Source organism: Thamnophis elegans, chromosome 14 (genome assembly GCF_009769535.1).
Source record: "Thamnophis elegans isolate rThaEle1 chromosome 14, rThaEle1.pri, whole genome shotgun sequence".
Taxonomy (NCBI): Eukaryota; Metazoa; Chordata; class Lepidosauria; order Squamata; family Colubridae; genus Thamnophis; species Thamnophis elegans.
Genome location: NC_045554.1, coordinates 32,075,117 through 32,098,795, shown reverse-complemented (window position 1 = coordinate 32,098,795; position 23,679 = coordinate 32,075,117). Strand labels below are relative to the sequence as shown.

Genomic DNA, 23,679 nt, shown 5'->3' with positions numbered 1-23,679 from the left:
AAATATGTTGAGATATTTGAAGAAATATACACACCTCTTTTAGGATTTATTTTGCTACATGCACCCACAGCCTTAAAAAACCCCTTCTTTAAACAATCTCTACATATCTCAAAATGTTCTTATCTGCACCCACTATGATTAAATAAGAGTATTTAAACGAATATTGGTGCATATTTGTTATCAGATGATTCTGTGGAGTAAATATGTTGATCTTTTGAACTTTTTACTTTTTCTCATTTTAGCACAAAGCCAAGGTAGAAGCAATCACCTTGGATCTTGCATCTCTTCAAAGTGTATGGGAATTTGCTGAAACCTTCAAATCCAAGAATCTGTAAGTACTTAGAAACAATTATTATTTTTTCTTATTACATTAGTAGAGTTTGTTTTGCTGTTGTTGAATCAACTGAACAAAGTTACCATAGATGGGAAGCTTTTGCAATATTCATCTCTGTCTCTTTTGCAATAATATGGTCTGTATACTTCAAATGAGATTTAAGAGCTAAGCAGTTTTTATACTTTTGTTTATTATTAAGAGGCACAATTTACAGAATCAGAGAATGATTGAGATTTATAAATTCACAGGCTATGAATGAGGTGGGTGGTACAGTATCTAAATTTGATAAATAAAATAAATACATTTCTTTGTTCTATCTTCCCTCTGTGCAACTCCAATAAATATATTGTTTTCAGACCAATAAATATGAATATAAACAACAGAAAGTGTGAATGCCATTGAGAGTTATGACAACTTGAAATGGGGAAAAATAGAGAAACCTATGAGGGTTAAAGGAAAGCAATGAATATGATGTATGTGACTAAGTGTTTTTGTCATAATGTATAGGCACACTCATATTAGGAATATACACGAAATGCAAAATGTCATTTTCTATTCTGAATTTGGATGGATTCCAATGGCAGACAGGATCGACTGATTGCCAGCAGCTACCCAACACATTTCAGAAAAAAATCATTAAAGGAAATAACATAGCAATCAGAGCACATGCTAGAATAGATGAGGAAGGCTGGGTTCTAGATTTAAGAGGTACGAATACAGTAGGAAACTGTAGGAATACAGTTTCATTAATCTCTCTCCAAGCAAAAGCTCAAGAAGAAGCTAAGATGAATGAAAAGCAATATTAAATATATTTCTTGGTTTGGATTGGTTGAGATGGGAATGGTCAAAGTAATAACTTTGGTATTCATGTCCTTTACTGGTAAATGATTCTCACAGCAAGAATGTTGAAGATATAAATATGCAGTTACCACTTTCAGCATGCATAAAAATTTGCAGCCAAGAGGATTCAAGGGGAGATGCAGAAAAGGAGCATGTTGGTATGGAAGGAAGGAATCTGTTCTGTCTTGGCCTCCAAACTGCTGTTCAATTGCTGTCACCAGGTTAGAAAGGCCACGGCTGCTGAATTACAGTGAAAATTTAGTTCCTTGCCAATTGCTCAAGTCTCCAGATTGATCTTAAATTGTGTTTGCTCTTGGGCAGCCTCACCCATGATGCTTCCAGTACATAGAATAGCACTTAGCAATAGCACTTAGACTTATATACCACTACATACTGCTTAACAGCCCCCTTTAAGCTGTTTACAGAGTCAGCATATTGCCTCCAACAATCTGGGTTCTCATTTTACCCACCTCGGAAGGATGGAAGGCTGAGTCAACCTTAAGCCTGGTGAGAATCGAACTGCCAAATTGCAGTCAGCTGGCAGTCAGCAGAAGTAGCCTGCAGTACTGCACACTAACCACTGTGGCACCATGGCTCATAGAAGATCCAGGTACTTATTAAAACTAACAAACAAATAAGATAAATTTTGCACAATTGGACTAGAACAAAGATGTAGATTGTGCAAAACTTTCTATACTCATATGAAGTGGAGTTTGATATTTCCCCAGGCTGGGAATTTTTTTTGGGGGGGGGGGATGCTCTGCTAGATCTGAATGTGAGAAAGAGACTTACTGCCGACTGATTTTGACCCAGATCTTTGCCCAGGGGAAGAAGGGCTTAATTTCATCCATGTTTTTTTTTAAAAAAAGAAAAGAAAAAAGATTGCCTTGTGTGCAGACTAATGAGCTCCCACGGACAGTTTCCTAAATGCTAAATATGCTGTATCAGTCATTCAGCTGATATCTAAGCCTAGGAATGTTGCAAGTTGAAGAATGACAAATAGCTCCTTTGGTTGAACAGCAGTTTAATGAAGGAACCTTAACCAAGAAGCAAATGATTCAGTGGAGAAAAGGGCCGTTTTGAGTGTTCATAAATAACATATGACTGAGTATCTTCTACTTGGGGGTAGAGAGTTTGAGGACAACAAATTGGAATTGTCTCTTCAATAATAGCGTATATATATATATATGTGTGTGTGTGTGTGTGTGTGTGTCTGTGTGTCTGTGTGTGTGTGTATTTGTGCTGATAAATAAATAAAGAGAGACTAGTATAGATCTATTTCAAGCTATTTAGCTCTCATCAGCTAGCCATACCCTTACTGGGATTCGAACCTGTGCTGTATTACATCTTAGGCAGATGTCTTAACCTTTAAGCCACAGGTCCTTCTCCTTATCAGCTGAAGCCAGGGAAGTAGGTATATATTTAGTGTCACAACCCCTGGTATGCCCCAATTATGGGAGGAAGCTAACTGCTTCCATTATCTGTCTATTGGCTCATCACAAGAGACCATCACGACAGAAACCCAATATCTTTACTGTTGCCTTTTGCCACATTTGTGTTGTATTTGTGCTGATAAACAATATATATATATATATATATATATATATATATATATATATATATATATATATATATATATATATATATATATATGTATGTTATATATGTTATATATATGTTATATATATGTTATATTTATGCTGATAAATAAATAAAGGGAGACTAGTATAGATCTATTTCAAGCTATTTAGCTCTCATCAGCTAGCCATACCCAAATAAATATAACAAATGTAACAAAAAAGGCAACAGTAAAAAATATTGGGTTTCTGTCTGGATGGTCTCTTGTGACGAGCCTAATGACAGAGAGTGGAAGTGTGACCTTCCTCCCATACTTGGGCATACCAGGGGTTGTGACTTTAAGTATATATATATATATATATATATATATTGTTTATATATATAGCCCAGGTTCAAATCCCAGTATCATCTATCTATCTATCTATCTATCTATCTATCTATCTATCTATCTATCTATCTATCTATCTATCTATCTATCTATCTATCTATCTATCTATATAGTTTTGTTGTATTTGTGCTGATAAATAAATAAAGGGAGAGTAGTATAGATCTATTTCAAGCTATTTAGCTCTCATCAGCTAGCCATACCGATACTGGGATTTGAACCTGGGCTATATATATAAACAATATATATATACAGATATTGTTTATATATATAGCCCAGGTTCAAATCCCAGTATCGGTATGGCTAGCTGATGAGAGCTAAATAGCTTGAAATAGATCTATACTACTCTCCCTTTATTTATTTATCAGCACAAATACAACAAAACTATATATATATATATATATATATATATATATATATAGATAGATAGATAGATAGATAGATAGATAGATAGATAGATAGATAGATGATAGATAGATAGATAGATAGATAGATAGATAGATGATAGATAGATAGATAGATAGATAGATAGATATAGATAGATAGATAGATAGATAGATAGATGAGAGAGAGAGAGAGAGAGAGAGAGAGAGAGAGAGAGAGAGACTTTTCTTTCCACATTTGTTAAGCGAATCACTGCAGTTGTTAATTTAGTTACACAGTTGTTAAGTGAATCTGGCTTCCGCATTGATTTTGCTTATCAGAAAGTCGCAAAAGGTGATCATATAACCCCAGGACTCTGCAACTGCCGTAAGTACATGCCAGTTGCCAAGCATCTGAATTTAAATCACTTGACCATAGGGAGGCTGCAACGGTCGTAAGTGGGTAAGCCAGTCATAGGTCACTTTTTTCAGTGCTGTGATAACTTGGAACGGTCACTGTATGACAAGGACTATCTGTACACCTGATTAATACCATTCATTTCTATCAAACTTAGTAGATGAAATTTTGCGGTATAATGCTTCTTTGTTAATTTATATAGAATCTTTTGCTGGAGTATTTATGTTAATAGTTTTATTCTTGTCTGATGTCTGTTGCACTAAACAAGACCTAAGATAAGGCAATGTCAGTGCTAGAAGTTTAAATGGTGAAGTACTCATGTTGTGTCCAGTGGTGGGTTTCCATTCTTTTTTACTACCGCTTTGCTCGTGTGTGCGCACGATGCTTCTGCACATGCTCAGAAGTGTTTGGGCAGGTGGGCGGAGCCTCCTGCTGCCGCCACTACTGGTTCACCCAATCCGGTCTGATCCAGGAGCAACTCACCCCTGGTTGTGTCCCGCTAGTAGGACAGAGGTTCAAAATATTAACACCTTAATCTCTGTGCAATTTAAGGTTACTTGGTAGAGGAATTTCTCATGCTACCTCTTCTTGACCTCAGAAAATATATTCAGGATTCATGCCAAGGTTTTTTTTGGAGATAATTACACAGAGCATCCAAAGTACATTATGACCATTAGAACAGAGGAAACATTCTGCTGGATCAGAAAAATACTCATGTACTGCAGCAATCTAATTTAAAAGTAACACATTTGACACCCAGGAGAAGCCAACACACACACACACACACACACACACACACACACACTTATATTGGTGTACTTCATATATAGAATTCCTCATAGGATTTATGTTTCAATACACACAGCAAATAAGCTTTGAAAACATGTATTTAAATTTAGGTGACTATGGAGCAATGGTTAGATTCCGAATCATTCAAATGTAATGGGAATGAAGATATTAGTAAAAAAAGTTAATGGTTATTTATATATGTGAATGTATATAGAATGAATTAAAATTTGCTTCATGAATGTGTGATAGATTATTTCAGCAATATTTGGCTGCCACGATTTTCCTTCAAGAAGCATTCTGAATTAAAATTTATTACAATTTGTTCAGAGATTTTAGAATTCCTATGATCTCTATTCTGCATGGAAAAATATATTTAAAAAAAAAAATAAATGTCCATTAAAAATGAAGAAAAACGACTCCCTTTAAATTTGCAAAGATAAAAAATATCTGTGATACTCTGAAGTAAAAATGTGCTTATTTCAATTCCCACTTGTTTTAATAGCCTGTTTGCTGTTTTAGTTACTGTAGTATGATAATGTTTTTATATTTTATCTTATAATTGTGATCCAAAACATATAATTAAACCAAAGGGCGAGTTATTAAATTTTATAAATACAATTTGTGTTGTATGGTTTCCTCCAGTAGTAACTTTGGGTGACACTAAAAGCAACCGAAAGCATATGAAGGACGACTCTACTGGCTTCATTGGGGCATCTTGTCTAACCAGGCTTTCATTGGTGCTTCAGGCAAACTTGTCTAGATTACCTGATCAGACTTTATAGAGGTTTATAATATTTTTGATAGGGTAAGATATATGGGTTTTCTCACAGTAGTAGAATGCAGAGACATCTACCATTTCCCCCTGAAAATTAGACAGAGTCTTTCTTTCTCTTGACACCTGAAAGCGTTTGGCCTTATTTTTGGGGAGGTCTTATTATTTTTGAGGTGCAGGAGGTGGCGAACGTGGCCATCTCATGGCTGCTGCTTTGTTGTGCATTGCTAGGCCTGCCACTCTTTTTGGCCATTATGTAAGGGTGTGTGAGGTGCATGGGACGTGTTCCCCCTCCCTTTCCCCCCTCCAGCCTTGCCTCCTCGCCTCATGTTGTTTGCGTGGCAAGCAACCAGAGGAAATGGCAGAGACCGGCTGTGCATGCATTTAAATATTTTCAGGGAGGGCTTATTTTAGCACATGCACTCAAAAGCCTGATTGGGCTTATTATCCAGGGAGGTCTTATTTTCAGGGAAACGGTACCCAGTTGTTATGCATAAGATGGGATCTCATGCAGAGGAAGTGCCCCATCACGTAGCAGGCCCAGGCAAAGTGTCCTCCATGGGAATATACACATACTTAGCAGAAACCTTTGAAGCAATAATTCTGAGCTTTTCACATACAATCACATATCATTGTTTTAAGCAGCAAGTTAAAATGCGTGCTTGAGTTGCCTTCTTTAAGAAGATTTCTTTTTCTCTCTCTCTCTCTCTTCTGCATATGCAAATATTTCCCTAAGGATGTTACTATCTTCTTCTGAATTCCCAATGGTCTCTTTTGCTTATAACCCTGTTAACACTTTCTGTTTCTGGTTTCAGATACACACACTTACATAGTTGCTATAGAAATTAGCACTTTACTCAAAGTCAAGGAGATAACTGCAGACAAAAAAATGCAAGTTAAACAGAGTTTCTGAAGGAAGCTTGAGTGATTTTTTTTTTGCTTTTAATAGCATACAAAAGAATAGTTCAAATACAATCCACAGTTCCAAGATCCAAGTCAAGATTGTCAGCTAGTTCGGAGGTCAGAATTTCATGAACAGTTTCCACACCCAATATCACAAAGAGCTTTGGACCAGATGGTTGCTTCTAACAAGAGATCATAGGTCATGGGTGTGCTTTTTAAATTGGGCTGGGGCCTACTGTGTCAAATCAAGAACATGGCAAGGAGCCTTATAGAATACTTCTGCTTTGCTCTCCTCGCTGCTCACCAGGTCCTGATGTAGTATCACATGTGATTCTTGGCTTTATGTCTCCTGAAGCTAACTTTCCAGAGGAGATTCTTCATGGCACTGTCTAGATTTAGTGTTGAACAAACATAGCTGCACAGAAGCTGAATGTTTTTTAAAGGTTACTTTTCTATAGATGTCAGCAGTAGATCACAGTGAGATGGAACTTTGTCTATCTTCTTGTGCTCTAGTTTCACAAAGATCAGTTGAATTGTTTAGGTTCCACTTCCTCCCGCCGCCCCCCCTTTTGTGGGGGTGTTCTTAAATTAAGACACATAGTTTCTTTCATAGATAGAAAGTAACAACTCCCAAGTTCCTCAGTCTACTGATCTTTCCACTGGTGGTTTGAAGCATTGAAGTTGTTGTCTTAAAAGGAGAAACAATGCTTTCTAGGCAATGGTACCTCCCAGATGTGTGGCAACTACAATTCCTTAGCCAAGCAATCCCAATCCATGTGAAAGCTAAGTTCAAGATACATTTGGTTTTGGTTGAGTTAAAAGGTCTTATCCTTTGGTAGAACCAGCCATGAGAGGCATGTTGGGAAGATAAGCATGTAAAATATTTATGATTTAATATGTACAGCGATAGTATCTTTTGCTGCAAATAAAGCCGTAAGCATTTTGCAGTTTTATAGCTTTTATGGCTAATGAGAGAATTTTTAAAGGGTCTGTGTGTACAGTATTTTAATTAAAATTTTAATTTAAAATAATAAAACCATGAAGAATATTACAAAGTGCAATAACAATCGATATAATGGAATTTTTAACAAATACGTTGATTAAAAGCACTATATGCTATAACTTTCTTAAAGTTTTTAAAAAGTGGATATGAATCTTTGGACTAATATACATGATTATACATTAGTCATAGTTTTTGAATAGAGGTGAAGAAAACTTCTTAATTCTGGACATTAAGTATGCTTATTAATGAAATTATGTTTCTTAGTCAATATAACTTTTGCTTCTGGAGTAACTTATGAATGCAAGTCACAGTTTTCTTTAGAGTGCTGATAAAATGCAGAGCAATGTTTCCCTGTGCAGAAGAGAAATGTGTTCATTTCAATAGCCAGAATTTTACCACCAAAAAGGCCATTGCTGAAAATCCAGAGATGTGAAGTCCACAGATCTAGAAGTTACCAATGATGGGAAACAGAGATGTAGAGTATAAAGCAAGTGGCATACTAATCAAGCTACCAAATATGGTAGTTGAAGATATGGACCTCGGGCTATTTAATCTTGATAATAACCATTATTCTTCAGCTTATTTAGTAGTTCCCATTCAATGGGATCTGGAAGTTTTGTTTTGCTTTAGTAGCAAATAAGTATATAAATAAATAACCACTCTCTTGTGATGTATCTTGAGATAGATATGCAGAATGAATTTCCTCTCTAGAAACTCAACAATATTGTCTGCATAAAAACATGGGGCAGATCTGTCAAAACTAGTTAACATTGTAGCTCTGTGACAGATATTATATTTTTCAAAATGGCAGTGAGACTGTTTCATTGGCTAGAAATGATGGCTTAACTCAGGGGTCTGGGGTCTGGATTCAGCCCATGGGATGCTTATATCTGGCCCATGGGGCTGCCCTTGAAACAGTGAAGGACTGCCCCACAGTGCCTCTACCAGTGAAAATGGAACTTGTGAGGGCTGTGTGCAACCCTACCAAGCTCCTTTTTCTCTGGCAGAAAGTTTCAGGAGGCTGATGCAGCCGAAATGGAGCTTGGGAGCCCGTTTTCCCTGGCAGAACATTCAGCCCACACAGGTGCCCCCGATAAATGAGTGACAATGAGTTAGCCACGTCCACCCTAGCCACGCCCACCTCGGCCCCCAAGGTCAAACACAACCTTGATGCAGTCCTCAATGAAATTGAGTTTGACACTTGGCTTAACTCATCTGAAGGCCACCAGCTTTCTGAAGATTGCTCTAATTAAATATATATTTCCACATTTGTGTTTACAGAGCTCTCCATGTGCTGGTCTGCAATGCTGCTGTCTTTGGTCTTCCTTGGCAATTAACTGAAGATGGCCTGGAGAGGACCTTCCAGGTGAATCATTTGGGACACTTTTATCTCATTCAGCTTCTCAAAGATGTTCTTTGCCGCTCAGCTCCTGCAAGAATTGTGATTGTCTCTTCTGAATCACACAGGTTAGTTCCGAAGGAATGTACTTATCGTTTTTTTTAAAAAATGAACCCTTTTTCCTGAAAGCTTCAATTAACACTTTTAGTGTTTTGGTTTTATTTCTTACTTTCTTCCCTAGTTGGTTTGGAACAATAATTTGAGACAGTTCCTAAGTGGGGGGAAAATAATAATAACAGAGTGTTAAATTTCAGGGTTGTTGTTGTTAGTTGTGAAGTTGTGCCTGAGCCATCGCGCCCCATGGACAACATTCCTCCAGGCCTTCCTGTCCTCTACCATCCCCTGGAGTCCATTTAAGCTCATGCCGACTGCTTCGGTGATTCCATCCAACCACCTCCTTCTCTGTCATCCCCTTCTTTTTTTGCCCTCAATTGTTCCCAGCATGAGGCTCTTCTCCAGTGAGTCCTTCCTTCTCATTAGGTGGCCAAAGTATTTGAGTTTCATCTTCAGGATCTGCCCTTCTAAAGAGCAGTCAGGACTGATTTCCTCTAGGACTTACTTGTTTGATCATCTTGCAGTCCAAGGAATAGGGCGGCATACAAGTTGAATAAAACCTCATCTTCTCCAGCACCAGAGTTTCAAAGGCCTCAATTCTTTGGCAATCAGCCTTTCTTATGGTCCAATTTTCACAGCCATACATTACAACTGGAAAAACCATAGCTTGACTGTACACACTTTTGTTGGCAGGGTGATGTCTCTGCTTTTTAGTAGGCTGTCTAGATTTGCCATAGCTTTCCTCCCCAGGAGCAAGCCTCTTTTAATTTCTTGGCTGCACTCCCCATCTGCGGTGATCTTGGAGCCCAGGAAAATAAAAACTGTCACTACCTCCATTTCTTCCCTTCTAATTGCCAGAAATTGAGAGGGCCGGATGCCATGATTTTAGTTTTCTTAAAGTTGAGTTTCAAGCCAACTTTTGCACTTTCCTCCTTCACCCGCAACAAGAGGGTCTTTAGCTTCAGGGTGCCTGACTCCAAATGACAGGAGACCTTCATAAAATTAAAAGAACAATTTCATACAACAACAGGCTTCCATAAAGCAACCACCATGACCACATGTCCCTCCATTTGAAAGGATCCCATTCAACTGCTTTAACCCAAAGTCAATGCATAGTGTTTAAAAGAAAGCTGTGGTAGAAAATAATTAGGTTTAGAATTCTACATTTGGAAACCATTTGATAGTGCAGTGAAAAGATAGGCAAATTCATCATTTCTGGATGTGCTGAACTTCTTCTACCAGTCTGAGTTATTTTAGGCAATGACAAGGAGGTTGGTAAGCCATAGTACAACATATCTGGCATGCATCTGCTGTAGTGCTAGGTGGTCCACCATAAAGCACTCAGAGTGATTCTGATCTAATCACATAACTCCAGTTCACAGAAAGCCCAGTTGCCTCCTGAAAAAAACACTTTTAGTATAACTCCACTTTACTTCACAGGGTTATTAAAAAGAAATAGATGATATCCACACTATCGATTTGGTTCATGTGCTTGGTTGCTTCTTCTTCTTCTTCTTCTTCTTCTTCTTCTTCTTCTTCTTCTTCTTCTTCTTCTTCTTCTTCTTCTTCTTCTTCTTCTTCTTCTCCTCCTCCTCCTCCTCCTCCTCCTCCTCCTCCTCCTCCTCCTCCTCCTCCTCCTCCTCCTCCTCCTCCTCCTCCCCCCTCCCCCTTCTCCCCCTTCCAATATCCCCTATGGCTCCTCTTGACTATTGGGTCAACCACTATCTCATTGGTCTTTGCCTATTGAATATCTTCCTGATGCAATCAAAATGACAGTGAAATTGGAATGGCTCTGTAATTGTCCTCTCAAGCCCTTTAGATGCCCCATGGTTTTCTTCTTCCACACATGGCAGAGACCATTTCTAGATTAACACTACAGGCTATGCTGGGAAAGATGCTTTCTGCTCACTGCTATGGTTCTTGGGATCTTGTGTGCCAAATTAAATAAATAAAATATTCAGTTCTTTACTGGAATGTAGGGAAATGGTAAATGGACCGATGATCCAATCCTATAACTAGATTGTGCCTTAGTCTTCATATTGAAGCAGAGGTTCTTTGCAGAAGAAGGCTTTCGTTCTGCCAGCTGATGAAACAATAATTGATTAAATCTGAATGGTGTGGCCTTTATTGATTGGTCATTCAACATCTTCAGTACCATGCCAGGAAGGATTCACCTTTACTCTAATTGGAAGCTAATTCAATTACGTTTAGATTAAATAGACATTTCTGACTTCTCTCTCTCTCTGAATATGTATGTGTGGATATTCTTAATGGCTAGGCAAGGAATTTCATCTGGACCAAAGCTATATCTTTTTGTAAAGGAAATAGTGCTGTTCTGACCGAGGCTTCCCAAGAGCATGAAGCAAACTCCTTGTCCTGACAAAAAACCCTTTTATTGATTTACTGTGAATTCTGTTCATTCACATCCGGCAAAGTCTTTCAAGGGAGGATTTACAGTCACAGACCTTATCTGGCTTGGAGAGCTACCAGGCCGATATATGCAAAACTTGACAAGGAGTCTTGAGAGTCACAAACCAATTAAGCGAACTAGTAGTCTTCTGCAAACTCCACTCCCCTTTCGCTCCTCTTTTATTTCCTCTGGGAGGAGCCATTCATCATTCACCTGTGGCCTTACTCCCAAGTCGATCCCTGTTCTTTAGTTGTTCCCTTCGTCTGGCAAGTCTGTGCATGCACACACTGGGAACAGGATTCAGCTGTTCGTCTGCCTCACTGATGTCTGATTCTGAAGGCAGCTGATAACTGTCATACGGCTCTGGCCTCCTCTCTGCCTCTGATGCAGAGCCCTCATCAGAGCCTTCCCCAGACTCCAGGACTGACCCATGTTCCTCCCCAACTTTCTCACTGTCCGAATCTGCTGCCAGCTGTGCTAGCTGCTGGCGGGCCACAACAAGTGCGTTCTGAATGCTTTTGCACCATTAAACCCCGATTTGGAAAATCTGTTGCTCTTATTTTCTTTTAGTCACCTTTTTAGCAAAGCCCACCATCCTTGGAAAATATCTGTGACTATGTATATCTGGACTGCACTTATTCTTCCTGTTCTTCATGTTTCAGTAATGCAGTGTGAAACATGCTTCTCTAAAAAAAATAAAAATCACTTTCCCTAAAATGTACAGTACCTCATAGGACTTAGCAGGCAGGGAATGGTTCAGTGTTAGGCTGAATCCTTTTATTAATCTGAGTATAAGGGCAACATTGCATAGAGATTTACTTTAGCCATTTTAAATTTTATGAGGGCTGAAATGGAAGGAAGCAGTGGAAAAAAATCCCTACATCAATCCTGCCCAGAGCCACAACATGAAATGTCAATGAGGTGAACACAGCCCAACCATCAACGAAGTCCTTTACAAATTCTGCCAAGTTTTTCTGCGTTACGATGTTTCAAGTATGTGAAAGCAAGCAGTGGAGTTCCTTGCAAGGCAGCCCAGTTGGTCTAGCTCTAGAAATATGAGTTTAGCTCTAAAAATATGTAAAGAAATATGATCCTTCTATCCATCTCCATCTTGTCAGAACTAATCCTTCCATCTCCCCCACCATCCTGCCAGAAGTGATGAGGCTTCTTGGATGAAGAGCAATACGTCTTCAAGGAAGAAAACAAAGGACGTTCAGTTGCCTATTTTTTTTTATAAAAAAAACAAAAACAAAATACCTTTTAGACAACCAGGACCTAGATGGCTGAGAATCTCCATAGACGTTTAACTCTAGAAATAAATCTCCCAAATGGGGAAGGTACAATGGGATATAAAGTATATACATGAGCTGTAATTTAATGGTGATTATATGCAATTGTCAGTGGCTTGCATTATCTGCTTATTATTTTTTTACATTACTATTACTATTAATCTTCTCATCATTCCTATCACCCATCTCCTTCCACTTATGACTGTATGACTGTAATTTTGTTGCTTGTATCCTTACGATTGTTTCCTAGTATGATTTAATTGCTTATTTGTACCCTATGACTATCATTCCTTGTTGTACCTTATGATTTGTGACAAATGCATCTTGTCTTTTATATACATTGAGAGCATATGTACCAAAGACAAATTCCTTGTGTGTCCAATCACACTTGGCCAATAAAAAATTCTATTCTATTCTATTCTATTCTATTCTATTCTATTCTATTCTATTCTATTCTATTCTATTCTATTCTATTCTATTCCATTCCATTCCACTCCACTCCACTCCACTCCACTCCACTCCACTCCACTCCACTCCACTCCACTCCACTCCACTCCACTCTATTCATCATTGAATTTGAACATTTTTTTTTAGATTTTCCTTCTTTGCTTTGGAGTGGATTTTTTCTCCATCCATCACTTTGAAATCATTGATAGTTTTAATCCCTCTGTTCGCAGAACTTTAAAGCTTGATTGGCAATCAAGGTTGAGACAGGACCAACAAAATATTGTCCTCTGCTTACCTAAACAAGACCAACCAGGGTTTCTGGAAAACCTCTCCCCCAATATGTAATTGGTGTGTCTCTAGATCTAGCAACTAATTGCTTCTCCATTTCTTGGGGTTTGTCATGCATTAAATTAGATGTTTAAATATGATCATTGAAAATGGCTGCAAGTTTTACCATATCCATGAGAAATTAGCTGGGTGAGTTCACTAGCTGCTGTGTCTTATCACATACATTTCTAATCTTTTGAAAATACCAAAGCTAGTGTCAACTATTTATTCTGTTTGCTTGTTTTTTTTTCCTACTAGGCAGAATAATTCCAAATTTCTCCTAAGGTGTGGAGTCTTATATTAGAATAAATGGGAATATTTGTTGTTGGTTTGTTTGTAAATCTAATTTATAAGGCCATAGACTCAATCCAGCCTCACTTCTTTATATCTATGGTTGGAATTCAGCTCCCTTCATCAGTAAGTGTTGTCTTGTGCTGACAACTGCAAATCTTGACTGATAAATGCTCTGTCCTACACGTTGGCAATAAAAACCAGAACATCAAATACAAGTTGGGTGGAAACGACCTTGTAGATGACCCTCACTCTCTTAAGGACCTAGGAATACTCATTTCTAAAGAAATGAGCCCACTGTAACAGCATTGCCAAAAAGGCATTAAGAGTTGTTAACCTAATTTTGCAAAACTTCTTCTCTGATAACATTGTATTGCTAATTAGGGCATACAAAACCTTTGCCAGACCAATTCTCGAATACAGCTCGTCTGCCTGGAATCCACACTGTATATCGGACATTAATATGATTGAGTGGGTCCAGAGGTATTTCACAAGAAGAATCCTCCACTCCTCTGCTCACAATAGAATCCCTTATGCCACCAAGCTTGAAATTTTGGGCTTGGACAATCTGGAACTGCACCGTCTGCAGTATGATCTAAGCCCAGTACAGAAAATTGTCTGTACCAAGGTCTTACCTGTCAATGACTTCTTCAGCTATAACTTCAATAATACACGAGCAAACAATTGAGACAAACTCAGAGTAAACCGTTCCAAACTTAATTGAAGAAAATACGACTTCAGCAACTGAGTGGTCAAAGCCTGGAGTGCTCTACCCCAGTGATCCCCAACCCCCGGTCCGCGGACCGGTGCCGGGCCGTGGAGTACCTGGCACCGGGCCGCGCAGCGGCTGGGGGCCATGATCGCTGCAGCGGCCGGGGGCCATAGTTTCTTTCTGTATGCAAATTAGGGCTAACTGGCACAAGGGGTGTTACTGGACCGCTGGTGGCACTCTGATGTCACCAGCGGCCCACCGCCCCCCTGTGTCCAGCGCCGCCCTTCTCATTCCTTTTCAGCGCTTCAGCGCTGGCCGATTCCTGAAAAAAACCTAAGAGCGCCTGCGCAGCTACGTAGGGCTAGCGTAGACAGCGCTAGTAGCGTAGCCTTGCACTTTATATTTATGTAATTGTATTTTATTTTGTAAGGCATGTTTAAATACAATAAAATAAAAGTTGTTTAATCAAAACAATCTGATATATAAACAATCAATGTGTCGTCGCGAACAACGCCCCCCCACCCCTGCGCGCGCTCAGCGGGCCACGGTAAAATTATCAAAGGCTGACTGGTCCGCGGCGATAAAAAGGTTGGGGACCACTGCTCTACCCGACTCTGTCCTTACATCCTCAAACCCCCACAGCTTCAACCTTAAACTGTCTACCATGGACCTCACCTGATTCCTAAGAGGTCCATAAAGAGGGTGTGCATAAGCACACCAGCCAGCCTACCGTCCCTGTCCTACTGTCCCCATATATTTGCATTAATTTATTTCTTTCATGTCCATGTTTATATTTATACCTGTTATCGTATACATGTTCAACAAACTAATAAGTACAAATACAAATACAAGACTGATGGGAATTGGAATAGCTGAAGGGATACAAGCTTTCCCTGGCTGTCTTCAGAATCACTTTTTCAGATGTTGAGAGAATGGAAGAAAAGAGAAGGAGCGGGTGGCCTGTCCTTCTAACTGGAATAAATTTGTAGAGCCATTTTTGAAAGCCTAGCAAAAATCCAGAATATTTGGAAGCTCTGCGCATCCAGGAATATAGCAATAGCATTATATAGCTGCCCCACGGTGCTTTACAGGACTCTCTGGGCGGTTTACAATGTCAGCACATTGCCCCCAATTCATAAATCATGAATTGTGAAAGTCCATAAATGTTATAGGAAGCCTTATAGCACTTCAAAGCATAGTATAGCATTTTGTGTCACTGTCAGGACTCTGTAGAAAGTTTGGGGAGCAGCCTACCCAAGTCCATTCCTTCCTTCCTTCCTTCCTTCCATCCATCCATCCATCCATCCATCCATTAAATATTTTTCATTTTTTCCTATTCCTATACAAATCAAATGTGTACATGTAGGCTTACGGCTATGCAAAGAATCCAGCTGCAGAATGTTTACATGGTTTTCCACCTTGCTAGAATAACATCAACAAACCAACAGCTGGTGTTTAGTGACTGTCAGACCCAATTAAAAATATCAACCACTTACTATGATTTGTGTTCAGTTATACCAGGAGTACACTTAAAAACATTAGACTCTGCCACAGCTCGTTCTAGCTTTGTTCACATTTTTTCTTTTATACCTTAAAAACTATTGATGGCAGAATCACCTCGGTTACTGCCCCCTTTTAAACCATCAATTTTTAATCTAAGACAATGCTGAGAAGCAGCAAGTCTCATCTATAGTTATTTGAGCACTTAGATTCCAGAGTGTGGAAGACTAGTGCATTGGAAAGCAGAAAGACAGGAAGATCAATGGCTAAAGTTGTCCTATTACTTGGCTTGGAGTTGGGAAGAGGGGAAACACATAAATCTTTTGCCCCAATTACAATGTTTGCTAATTGCAATTATTTACCCCCCCCCTCTCTGTCTCTCTTTCACACAGACAGACAGACACACAGACAGAGACACTCATTCACATACATCCTTCATTATTCTTTGAGGGCAAGGGGAAAAAAGGGACTTCCTTTGATGGAAAGGTTATTTTGTAAGTAAGAGACTGAAGTTCACTCTGCTCTGTTTCCAGTGTCCAATTTCTAATTGTTTTAACTAAAAGAAACGGAAACACATTAGTAATATATGTACAGTCATAGATCCCAAAACAGGATTAAAATTTGAAACATTCAGTATATAATTTTTTATTGCTTCCTTCCATCTATCCTTCCTTCCTTCCTTCCTTCCTTCCTTCCTTCCTTCCTTCCTTCTTTCTTTCTTTCTTTCTTTCTTTCTTTCTTTCTTTCTTCTTCCCTTCAGTTCTATCTATCTCTTTGACCCTGAAGTTTGGTTTAACAAAAACCCATCAGGCTTGCCTCTCCCATCCCAGAGAACAAAAAATGTCCAAAGATTCACATCTCAGCTCCCAAGAGCTTTCTGGAACTTTCTGGAAGGTTGGAAGATCCAAAGTGCAGGTAAAGGAAAGTGAGGGGGCAGATGAGAGACATACCTTACTTCAGAAGTAAGGGAAAAAAAACACAGTCAAAATGCAAGCAATGGCTTAAATTTCCACATGTATGGATGGATGCAGTAAATCCAATGGAGACTAGATTGGCAGGTATGCCTGGATGGAGAGGCCGTCCAGAAGGAAAGAAATTCCACAAGGAATCTCAATCTCTCGCCCTCTCTTTCCCACCCATCTTTCTGATACAACAATTTAAATGAAGAACAGCAATTTTATTGCAACAATCATACAATTTTTTGTTTGTTTTGACTTTGAAGGTTCATGGATATTAAAGAGAACTCAGGAAAACTTGACTTCAACTTGCTTTCACCATCGAAGAAAGATTATTGGGCTATGTTGGCCTACAACAGATCTAAGCTTTGCAATATTCTTCTGTCAAATGAACTGAATCGGCGGCTTTCCACCCATGGAGTTATCTCAAACGCAGTGCATCCTGGAAATCTGATCTACTCATCCCTTCATCACAACTGGTGGTTTTACACCCTCTTGTTTACACTGGCTCGACCATTCACCAAGTCACTGGTAAGAGCATGATATTTAATACATGTTGATTGATTGAGAGATTGGCTTTTTAAAGAAATTCTCTTATATTTACTGCGTTTTCAATCATTCTTAAATTTGTTGATCTTGACCATTTATATAATGGTGGCCCTTGTGGTCAAAAAAGGCTGCATCCCTTGATTGTTTGGGTTAGTCTTTGATAAACTCTTATGTGTTTTCAGAGTTATGTGGTTTGGTTCTATGTGTCATATGTCTGAATATGAGTTCCCTGCTGTGGTTGGTATTTGAGAGAAATCAGAGCTACAGTTTACATGCTTGGGAGTGGGGGAATCCCAGTAAAGATGAGTTGCATTGAGAAGTATAAAAAGACCTCTATATGAAAAACGAACAAGTAAGCTTAGAATATACTGTATGGATGATTAATTCTATAGCACCTCATTGATGTCTAAATTTAGGAGTTGTATGTTGCTACAGTTCTGCTTTAGAATAAAATGTTGACATTGTCAAATAGGGGAGTAAATAACGTATCATGTGTTAAGGCTGAAAGAGCCTAGCAGATGTTTCAGCAAACTTAATTTTTAATTTTTTTGCATTAAGAAAGGATAGAAATCTGAGCTGATTGGGTTATGCTTCCAAATTCAGTGCACAGCCAATGGTGGCTGTTGAGTTTTAACAGATGTGTTGTGTGCTGTCTCTCTTTAAATGAATGGGAATATAATACTGGGACCATTGCAGAATTATAATGTATAATCATGGGAGAGAGAAAAAAACCCATCCTGACTATTGGCGAGTGATATGATTTTTAGAAATGAATAGAAGAAATAAGGGAAATTGCAGGGGTTTGAAAGCTGACTGATAACAATCCTTGATTTCTTATTTATTTCTTTTGCAACATATACTGTATATGATTTTGGTTCTGTACAATTGGTTGCTGGCAAGATTTGTACTAACAGTGTTTAATCATCAGTTAGTGTGAAATAAATGTGCACATGATCCCAATTGCTAGGGTGGTTTTGTTTTTTGTCTACTGGTACATTTTTGCATGCTGTTTTTTTAACACAGCTGTCCAGAGAGAGCCAGTTGTACAGAAGACAATATATCAGAATGAGGATGAGTTGCTGCACAACAAATGTGTTGATACATAGCCCAAATCAACTCGAGTCAACTAAGAAGTGATTGTGCCTCCAGCTTCATAATTATGGAGAGTTTAGATTTTAAGCTTTTTATCTTGGCATATGATCTTAACCACTACAATAGTTTATAGCATTAATAGAGATCTAATGGGAATTACAGCAATAATAGTTATTTTGGTTTGAAGAGTTATAGTATTAGCTGGAATAAATATTTTGTCTAATTCTATTAGATTTATGCAACTCATACTCAAGCTCAGTGCTTCTGATTTTGACTTCTTTGTTCTGCTCAAATGGTTGAACTCATTATATAATGCTATGCTGGTCAGTGACCAAAATAAAGATTTTGATTTGATTTGATATTCCATAGTACAAATAATTAAGGCAGCCTTCAAGCAGCAGATGTTTCAATTATTATCCTTGTACAAAACATGCTGCCTGACCCAAAGCACTGTGATTATTTTTTTAAAAACCAAAACAAGTTAAATCTAAACAGACACAACCACCTTAAAAAAATCCTATAACTTGTCAAAAAAAATCACTAAAGTGGTTTCAAGTCTTCATTCTAGGTTGTCTCAAGATGCCAACTCATACTGAACTAATAAAAGTTTCCCATTTCAACAAAATGATTTATTTTGATTCTAAATAATTTGGGAACATGCTAAGGGTGGTGCAGGAAACTTCTAAGCGAGATCCCCAGCTTCTTGTGTTCTACAATAAATCAGAACAGAAGCCTGTTGTGTATATAAAACAGGTGCCACCTCTATTGGCCTTTTGCTGTCTTAATTCTGATAAAAGTACAAATATTCAAATAAGGTAAGCTGTGTTATTAAATACTCATCCACATCTGTCCACACTCTTCTTTTTCTTCTTAATAGCACTTAGTAATAGTACATAGACTTATATACCACTTTACAGTGCTTTACAGCCCTCTCTAAGCCTCTTGCTCCCAACAAGTCAGCCTCTTGCCCCCAACAATTTGGGTCCTCATTTTACCCACCTCGGAAGGATGGAAGACTGAGTCAACCTTGAGCCTGGTGAGATTTGAAATGCCAAATTGCGGGCAGTCAGCAGAAGTAGCCTGCAGTACTGCACTCTAACCACTGGGCCACCATGGAAAAGAAACTTGAATTTGCTTTGGAGAAAGTTGACAGTTGATTATCCAGGGTTTGAGGTTTTTTTTGTTTGTTTTGCTGGTCTATTGTAATTGTATATTGTAATTGTATTTTATATTTTCATTGCTTTCCCATTTAACATATCTTCCCACTTGATGGGAATATGTTCAATGAGGCACGAGCACAGCAGATAAGCCACATAGGTTTGTGGGTAGGCATGTACCATCCCTTCTCAGAGTTTCTAAAATTAAAAAGTTGGGTCAATTAAAAGTTACTGTGCCATTTCTGTACTTAGCATTTCAATTTTTAGTTTCCTCCTGATTCCTCCCGTTTCTCGTTGGTATCTCCCGCCAAGAGAGATTGTGTGTTCTTTCTCCCTTCAACACAACTTACCAATATTAAGTAAGTTTCAAATTAAGGCTTACGTTTATGCACCCTCCAGCTCAATTTTTCTGTTATATACAAAAAGTTATGTTGCTTACATTTTGCCTGTAGTTTGTATCATAAGTTTGCAAAAAGAGTCAATCAATTGCTGAAATGGAAAACAAACAATTATTTCTCAAGAAAGAAAGGGGGCAATGTTTACATTTCTAATAAACCAATTTCAGTTTATTTATGACATGTTATATTTCTGCAGTAAATACCTTAATTTTGTTTCCAAAGCCCACATTGCTTGATACTGACACCCAAAGCACAGACTTTTGCAAAAAGCAGGCTTTTGCAAAAATGTACTTTAATTTTAGACATTTGTGCATTAGGTAGCCAGAGTCTATCTCAAAGCTTTAAGCCAATAATTTATTTACCCTGTAAAAATTGGTCTGCCATAAATAGCATTTAATATTGAAACTAAACAGTACCATATAATTATAGAATATTTTTGTTCCAGATTGTCAGATTTACAAAAAGCAGGGTGTTAATGAAGTTATGTCAAATTTCTAGTGTGGAAAAGAAGGGGAGGTAATATATCAGACAACCAATTTCACTTACTTGTTTTCAGAGGATTTGATAGTGTAGGAAGTTAGCATAATATTCCATTCTTCCTCTCCTAGAAGAATGAAATATTATAGGAAATATTAAAAAGGCAGAATATTATACCTCCCTGGATGAGAAAAGGAAAAACATGCTCTTGGGAAGAAGCCCCCACCTTTGTTAATAGTCCCAGAAAGACTGGGCCAACCTATCTACAAGACAAAAGGCTGGGCCAGCTTATCTACAAAACAGTGATGACATGACATATCAGCTATGTTCTTCTATGCAATCTCAAATCACATGTATCTGTCAGAAGGTCAGGAGGAGTAAAAGTCTAACATTATAAAAGGTAAAGTTTCCCCCGCACATGCATGCTAGTCGTTTCTGGCTATAGGGGGTGGTGCTCATCTCCGTTTCAAAGCCGAAGAGCCAGTTCTGTCCGAAGACGTCTCCGTGGTTATGTGGCCAGCATGACTAAATACTGAAGGCGCACAGAATGCTGTTACCTTCCCACCAAAGGTGGTTCCTATTTTTCTACTTGCATTTTTACATGCTTTCAAACTGCTAGGTTGGCAGAAGCTGGGACAAGTAACAGGAGCTCACTCCGTTATTCCGCGCTAGGAATTTGAACCACCGAACTGCCAACCTTTCTGATCGACAAGCTCAGCGTCACTGAGCCACTGTCCCTTGCATAAAGTTTTTCAAAGTTTGCTTTGTGGCTTTGTGTAGATATATTTTTTAACCTCTTCCTGACTTCTAGAAATGGCCTGGTTTCTTTTCCTTATGGTGGTCTTTATTTCTTCTCCTGCCATTTTTTGAAAAACTGCAATACCACTTAAAACCTCTCCCCAATCAGTTTCATGCAATAGCTTCTCTTTAATCATTTACATTCTGGGGAAAATCAAATATTCCATAAGAAGCCAAAGTAATCTAGCTGAATGTATACTGTTTGTGCAGCTGGATATTTTATTTATTTGAAGTATTGAAAGAAGTCACCTCTGACTTGGCAGGGGTAGAAAAAAAAAGACAGTGAATAAACAGTAAGAAGGGCCAAGTAATCTGAGCCAGAAAGTTGCTTCTTTTAGAGCAAAGCCTTGACAAAATATTTTCCATGTTCCAGAAAAGAAGCAGAAAAGCTCAAAAGCTTCATAATGTTCTTACAGTATTGTTAGAGTCCCAGCCCCCCCCCCCCCCTTTGGCTATACTTTAAATGCAAGTATTGCAAAAGTGAAATGATTGTCCGTCCTGATGTATTTCATTTATAACATTCTCCTTTGGACAGTCATAATGAGCTTGTTGATCAGAAAGGTCGGCAGTTTGGTGGTTTAAATCCCTAGCGCTGCGTAACGGAATGAGCTCCCATTACTTGTCCCAGCTTCTGCCAACCTAGCAGTTTGAAAGCATGTAAAAATGCAAGTAGAAAAATAGGAACCACCTTTGCTGGGAAGGTAACAGGACATTTAGTCATGCCAGCTACATGACACGTAGATGTCTTCGGACAGCGCTGGCTCTTCAACTTTGAAACAGAGATGAGCACTGCCCCCTAAAGTCAGGAATGACTAGCACATATGTGCAAGGGAAACCTTTATATTTACCTTTAATAAACACATGACATTTAAATAAGTTATTTTCTCCTTTTGAGGTGTGGTGGTCATGTTATCTCATGATTACTTATGATCACTTCTGGGTTTGACATACTGCCTTGTAATACTTAAGTAACCCACCTCATAGGGGTCTCAGTATGGTCTTTAAAGACCTTCCTGATGTTCTTCAGAGACACTTAGACTATTATTGTGAAAACTGTAGGCACGGAAGCCCATGAAAACCACCAGAAACTCTGGCCTGACTAAATATCCCAGCAATTGTTTACCAATGTTGTTGGCTTTCTAACTGAACTCCTAGGTTGCTTAGCATTTTCTTTTTTTAAAAGTACTTTCATTAAAGATTAGAATTACAGTAAAAAGAACTAATACAAATTAAAAATTGAAAGTATAGAAAATAAGGAAGTACAGAAAAGAAAAACAGAGAAAGAAAAAAAGAAACAAAAAAATAAGGATATAGTAAAAGGAAAAAAGGAATATATAAAGAAGTGACTTCCCCTTCATCACAACATATAAACAATTTTAGTAACTTATTACCTTCTCAACAACAAATGGTCTCTTCTCCCCATCTGCTGTCTCTTATCTGGAAATAAATCATTTCAAGATTGATTTAAGAAAAAGTCCATTAAGAATTAGTAGATATAACTTTGATGAAGTAAAACAACTTTATAGTCCTTCTGTTTAGTTCTAACAATTTTGATCTTTATCATCTACTAGCTGATCACCCGGCGTAGCCTGGGCATGTATTTATCCCAATCATGTATTAGAGGGAGCCCCCTTGTGGAGTACTGTGAAGCAGTTACCATATCAACTCCACTGTGCTGTACAGTAGAAGCCATTTTAAGGCACAACAGTATGTATCTTAACAGCACTTCAATCCAAAATGCACACTATCACTGTCAAAAGTACTGTGACTTGACACTATAGATATAATTCATTCCTTTTCATTTCAGCAGCCCATGGGTTCTGGGGTTATGCTGGAACACACACATGGACACACACACCTACAACCCGAGGGATGTTAGGGGTGTCTTACCCCCACAGTATTTGTTTCCATAGAGTAAGTCATCTGTGTACCAAGTTTGGTTGAAATTGCTTGAGGCGTTCTGGAGTTACGCTGGAAAAACACACACACACACACACACACACACACACACACACACACACACACACACACGATTGTCTTACAATCTGCTGGTGAGGAACAGCTTTCTTCAGCACTGGAGGGTGCTCTCAAGTTCTCTCCATGTCCCAGAAGGAGTTATTGAAGATTGAATCTACTCACTTGCTTTTCAGCTCTGCTTTTGAACTATATTCTCATTCAACATTTATTCCCCAGAAGCGCACAGAGAATTAGAGTGGTCATGACTGATTTCCTTAAATATCTAGGAGCCAAAGTTTTCCTGTTGGACTTAAGTAGAATACAATTATATGTGACGGTTGTGAAGGCTACATGATAATATCTTCTTTCTGCTGACTGTAATTGGCATCCTCAGTGCTACTTTTAAAAATATTGAGGTATACTGGATTTTGAAATATGGGCATTATTTTAACTTAGATAAGTTTGGTATACATCATATCACAA

General features: G+C 38.4%; 1 protein-coding gene across 1 annotated transcript in view; it reads left to right on the top strand.

Moving 5' to 3' along the window:
* The window catches only part of WWOX (WW domain containing oxidoreductase), a 587,962-nt gene that overhangs the window by 137,693 nt on the left and 426,590 nt on the right, over positions 1 to 23,679 (top strand). Inside the window, exons 6-8 of the mRNA XM_032230503.1 lie at positions 243 to 331; positions 8,666 to 8,851; positions 17,036 to 17,300. Of these exons, the coding sequence (XP_032086394.1) occupies positions 243 to 331; positions 8,666 to 8,851; positions 17,036 to 17,300 (540 nt within the window). The remainder of the gene's footprint in view (positions 1 to 242; positions 332 to 8,665; positions 8,852 to 17,035; positions 17,301 to 23,679) is intronic.